Raw genomic sequence first — 6,403 nt, 5'->3', positions numbered from 1 at the left:
CAGCTATACTAAAGGTAGTATAGACAAAGATATAATAATAAGTGGGAAGATTTCTATATATAGTTGGATGAAAAGGTTATTTAAAACTACCCGATTATAGAGAAGGCTATAAATTATATTAAAGGAGCCTTAATTATAACGTTAAAAGATCTAAAGGAGTAATTAGAGGACTAGAGAAGTAAGAGGTAAATCTTAGTACTTATAAATAAAGTTGTAACGCTTAAATTAATATAAGAAAGGTTTAAACTTAAGGATAAAGACGAGCTAAGAGTTAACCTAAAACACTAAGTATATTATATATTAGCATAGATTATATATATAGATAATGCGTATAATATATATAGAGTATTAAAAGATAAGAACTAGAAGTACCTAGTAAGGATATATTAGGTACTGGATAAAGCGAAATATTAAAATATTAAGTATATATATAGTTAGCACCTAGTAGAAGTGCAAACCTAAGGGGACTTAATACTTTAACTAGGAAGATTCCTTACGGAAGAATGCCTAAATAGATAATAGTAGTAGGAATGTTTAAAGAATATATATCTATAGTATATTAAAAATAAAAAGCGAATTAAGTATTAGCTAAAGGTGGATTAAGTATAAATAAGATTAAGTAGCTAATAGTTAGGAAAAGTAGAGGCCTATAGGACTAGAGGGAACTAGTAGTAGAGCCTTAGACCCTTAAAGAAATTTAAGGACAATACCTAAATTTATAAGTTAAGTGGTAAGATTAAGAGTTTAAAGTATTAATAAATAGTGGAGTAATAAGGAACTATATTTTACTAGCAGCAGTTAAAAAAATGGGGTTACTATATAGGAAAAAGGAGTAACCTTATCTATTAGTAATAATTTTAGGAGATCCGATAGCCTATAGAGGAGGTATTATTAATCTTAAAATAGGACCTATTTAGTTAACTATTAAAGGGAGATAAATTAAGATGTCTTTTAATATATTACTATTAAGGAATAATAAGGCAGTATTAGGAATGCCTTAGTTATAGGAATATAATCTAAAGATTAATTAGATTATAGGTTAGGTCAATATTAGGGATACTTAACGCTATAAAATATAATAATAAGCTAAGATAGTATAGTACTAAGTAGGAGTAACCTATAAAGAAATGGAAAAAGGATTAAGTTATATACTAAAGAAATACTATAAGTATGGCAAGAAACTATAGTTACTAAAAAGTAAGAAGCTGTTAGAGTATATAGTATAAAACTATAAAATAGAATTAGAACTAGGAACAAGTCTAAAGTTTTTTTAATTTTATAAGCTTACTAAAGAAGAATGTAGAGTATTAAAAGAGTTTGTCTAGAAAATTTTATAAAAAGGATATATTAGACTATTGTAATTATTAGTAGATTATCCAGTACTATTTATACTAAAGAAGAATAGTAAACTAAGGCTATGTATTAACTATAGATAGTTAAATAGTATTATTAGAAAGGATAGGTATCCTTTACCCTTAATTAGTAAAATCTAAGATAGGATAGGTAATATATAAATCTTTACGAAGATAGATCTAAGATAGGCGTACTATTAGATTAGGATTAAGGAAGGCAATAAATAAAAGGCAGCCTTTAGGTTAAAGGAAGGACTATATAAACTATTAGTTATANAATTNAGGCTTATAAANNTACTAGCAANNTTCTANAAGCGTATTAANAATATATTAGGAGAATACTTAGATAAATTTGTTATGGTATATTTTAATAATATTATTATCTACTTAATAACTAAGGAAGAGTACGGAGAATACGTTAAATGGGTCTTAAAGAGACTGTTACGGGACACCCTCGTAACACCTTGCACACATCCACCTATTTCTACCGACTTAGCAATTAAAGACTAACCGTAAAATGGTAATTTAACGGCAATCTAATGGTAATCTAACGGCAATCTATGGCATTTTGCTATATTCTGCCAAGTTCTACTAAATTCTGCTAAGTTCTGCCAGGACTATAACCTAAACCCTATTCTACCCTATATACGTATTAACTAAGCAACTAAGTTAAAGATATATGCCCTTTCTTCCTGTTTTCCTACCCTCTTTCCCTATATAACGTCTTAACCTTCTTATATAGTTTATATATATAGCTTAATAATATCTACCTTGCTATATATTATCGCCGCTTATACTTACTCCGTAATACTACATTGCGTTAACTTTATATACCACCTCTAAAATACAGAACAACCCCAAAGCCTCTATAACGGCCGCTAGTATTATATCCGCACTCTAAGAATAACTAGCAGAAATATAGAAGTCTTTTATAGACGCCCTTATATAAAACTAAGCTACTTTAAATTAACAATAAGCTAAATAAGAAGCACGACACTAGCGATTAATTAAGGACCTCTAAGAAGAAATCCGTATACTTAAGATGCCTATATTAGGGCCTTAAGACCGAACACTATCTCTAGAGATAAATACGCGGAATGCGAGCCCTAAACCTATAGTAACTGTCCACCTTAAACTAACTACTATACTAAAACAATCCAAATAACTACTAGATCCCCTAGTATTTACTAGTAAATAATAAAAACTCTAATTATTCTTAAGCTAGTTTAAAAATAAGCTAATTAGTAACGCCAACTATTACCTAACCGAAGCTAACTAACTCTATTATGCCCTAAGTTAACTAGGAGGAAAGGCAGCTAACCTTATTAAACCTCTTTAGCCAACCTTAGTATAAAGCCTAGTTATACTTCTTAAAGCCTTATATAGTAACCTAAACCACTAAGCTACTACCTAGAGAAAGATAAACTACATAGCTTAAGGAACGAAAAGTTTCCTAGTATACTTCTCTAAATTTAACCGTTACGTAAGGGAAATAGGCTAAAATGACTCCGCACTAATTAACAGCCTTATTAAATCTTTAAGCCCTAAACTAAAAACCTCCCTAATAGGCGTAAACCTACTAGGAGCCCTTAATACCTACGCAAATATCGTTAATAAATGGTATAATAATATACTACGCCTAATACCGAAGTCCGCCCCCTAATATAATACGGCAACCCTATAAACGTCCACTAAGTTATTATCTTAGCCTAAGCACCCTAACGCTATAGATATTAACACTAAAACCCTAAAGTACGCCCTACTAGGGTCCCCTAAATAAGAAAGACGTATTAAGCTAGGCCTCTACTTTAAGTATAGAAGTAAGGACCACATCTTAAAATACTATCTTGTCCCCTTACCTATACCCTAAAATAATTTATAAACGGCTAATATTAGTAACTGTTTACTGTATTAATCTTCCAGTTACCGCCCTTAATCTTTACCTAGTTCTAGCCCTATGTTTAGTAAGCACTACTTATAAAAGTAAAGCTATAATCGACGTTTTATAGGAACCCCTTCCCGCTTACTACTAAAAGGTATATCCTAGAGTTAAGTTGCTCTCCAGGACGGCTCTGCCTTAGGATCTCGTTAAATGCTTTAGATATTATAAACTCTAACTTTTAGGATTATAGTATAACTATTAACTATTATCTTTAGTAGAATAGTTAATAGGCTAACGCTTAAATCCTAATTAATATAGGAGCTAGCGGCATAGGATTTATTAATAAGATCTTTATATATAATAATAGTTTTACCCTAACCCCCCTTAACCGGCATATTAATATATTTGGATTTAATAGTAAATATACCATCTTAGGCCGTATTACCTATGTAGTAGCCCTAAGACTCTAATACCTAAACTATAAAGAACTAATTAAGCTTTTCGTTACTACCCTAAGTTACCTAGTAATCCTTAAACAACCCTAGATAAAGCTATATAAGGTAACTATTAATTAGGACAACCTTAAGCTTCTATTTACTACCTTCCGTTATAAGCAGAAGTGCCTTACTACTTACTATTTAGACTAAGAACTAAAATCTAAAAAATCCACTAGGATTTACTAGTTTAAAATTTCTATAACTATCTACCCCATACCTAAGGAATCCACTAGATTCTACTAATCTAAAAATCCTACTAATATTCACCAAGGACCCAAAAACTCCACTAAATTCCATAAGCTATTATTAAGCACTATACCGCCCTAAGCTAAGTAGAAGCTTAAGCTTAATATACGAAAATACTAGAAGGACTAGTATTCTACTATAAAAAGGATTCTTAAAGAACCCAAACCTAAATTTGATATTAACTCTGTACCTAATACTAAACCTAAACCCGAATAAGAAACTATAGATAATTTAAGCGAACTTAGCACCCTAGATATCCGCATAATTAGAGCTACTTTATTAGCACAACTTACTAAGAAACCTAAATATACAATCTTCGCTATTACTATAGCTAATATTAAGAAGGCCTTAGCACTAAAGAAGCACACTAACCCTGCTATAAAGGTACTAGTAGAGTACTATAACCGCCTAGAGGTATTCTTATAAAAGGAAGCTAATAAGCTACTAGAACACCAATTGTATAACTATAAGATTATATTTAAAGACGGAAAGCAGCCTAGATTTAGACCCCTATACGGGATATTCTAAAATAAACTTTTAGTACTATAAAAGTATTTAGATAAGAACCTAAGCAAAGGATTTATTAGAGTAAGCTTATCGCCTATAGCCGCACTAGTAATCTTCGTTAAGAAACCCGGTGGCGGTCTATACTTTTATATAGACTACTAAGCTCTTAATACTGTTACTGTTAAGAACTAATATCTAATCCCGTTAATATAGGAGACATTAAACTAACTAAATAAGGCTCGCTACTATACAAAGCTTAATATTATCTCTACATTTAACCGCCTCTATATAGCAAAAGAAGATAAATAGCTTACTATATTCCGTACTTGGTATAGATTATTTAAATATTTAGTAACGCCATTTAGCCTCGTAAATGCCCCGAGTTTATTCTAATATTATATAAATAACACCTTACGTCCCTACCTAGACATCTTCTATACTGCTTATATTGACAATATCCTAATATATAGTAATAACCTAACTAAATATCGGAAATACATTAACCTTATCCTATAAGCCCTATACAGAGCTAGTCTATAATTAGATATTTAAACTCCTTATTTTTATAAACGGTATATAAATAGACCTAAAGAAAGTTAAAGTAATTATAAACTAGTAGGAACCTAAGAACGTTAAGGATATAAAAGCCTTTATAGGATTTGCTAACTTCTACTAACAGTTTATTAATAACTTCTCCGCCTTAGTTTTACCCCTTATTACTCTAACCCAAAAAGATAAAGCTTTTATCTTTAATAAAGAATATAAGAAGGCCTTTACGTATCTAAAGGTTATATTTACTACTATACCTATACTCTAATACTTTAACCTAAAATAAATAAGTGTTATAGAAGCCAACTTATCTAATTACGTTACTAAAGGCATTCTGTCTTAATACAACAAAGAAGGAGTATTATACCCTATAGTATACTTCTTAAAGCAACTAAGCCCTACTAAATACAATTACAAGATCTACAATAAAAAATTGCTAGCTATTATTAGATACTTTAAGCAATGGCGACCTAAACTAGAAGGCGCCGGATTTCCAATTAAGGTCCTTAGCGACTATAAGAACCTATAGTACTTCACAACTATAAAACAGTTAAGTTATTATTAGGCTCGCTAGTTAGAATATCTATTACGCTTTTAATTCTTAATTATATACCGCCTAGGTATTTAAGATTAAAAGCCTAATACCCTAACCTAACGCTCGTAAGACGCGCTAGCCCTAGAAGAAGCGCGCTCTTACCAAAATTAGACCCTACTTCGCCCTAAACTATTTAACCCTCCTACTAAAGATCTTATGGTATACGTCCTTAAAATAACTAATTAATCAATTGAATAGATTATAGTTAATAAATACCTAAATAATAAGTTTATCTAAGAGACGCTTAAACTAATACAAGATAGCATTAAACGCTCTAGAAAGATTTCTTTAAATAAATATAAAGCCCGCGGAAACCGCCTATATTACTAGAACCGTCTAATTATACCTAATTATAATAAGCTTAAGCTTAAGCTCCTTAAATATGTATACGATCTACCAATAGCCAGCCACCTAGGCTAAAGAAAAACCCTAGAACTGCTTTAATGAGAATACTATTAGCCGAATATGTATAATATAACACGAAGGTACGTCTCTAGCTGCTATATCTGCTGGCGAGCTAAAGCTTCGCATAAGATGTATAACGGCCTTTTAAAGCCACTGCTTATTCCAGACCGAAGATAGAAGGATATCTTAATTAACTTCGTTATTAATCTCCCCGTAAGTAAAGGCTGTATAAATATTATAGTAGTTATAAACCAACTGTCTAAAATAAGACACTTAATTGCCTACCCTAATATATCAACACCTACTATTACCCGACTGTTTCTAGATTATATATAGAAACTCTACGGACTCCCTAAAACAATTATCTCTA

General features: G+C 30.9%; 1 protein-coding gene across 1 annotated transcript; it reads left to right on the top strand.

Moving 5' to 3' along the window:
• Positions 1 to 1,277: 1,277 nt before the first annotated feature.
• K441DRAFT_596360 (uncharacterized protein) lies at positions 1,278 to 4,646 on the top strand (the record flags this gene model as incomplete). Its single annotated transcript, XM_067645030.1, has 2 exons — positions 1,278 to 1,319; positions 4,530 to 4,646. Coding segments are annotated over 2 exons (159 nt in total), but the record flags the coding sequence as incomplete, so codon positions are not given.
• Positions 4,647 to 6,403: the final 1,757 nt, after the last annotated feature.

This window comes from Cenococcum geophilum (assembly GCF_001692895.1).
Source record: "Cenococcum geophilum 1.58 unplaced genomic scaffold K441scaffold_98, whole genome shotgun sequence".
Lineage (NCBI taxonomy): Eukaryota > Fungi > Ascomycota > Dothideomycetes > Gloniales > Gloniaceae > Cenococcum > Cenococcum geophilum.
Note: the sequence above shows the minus strand (reverse complement) of the source record. Positions and strands in the feature narration are given on the sequence as shown.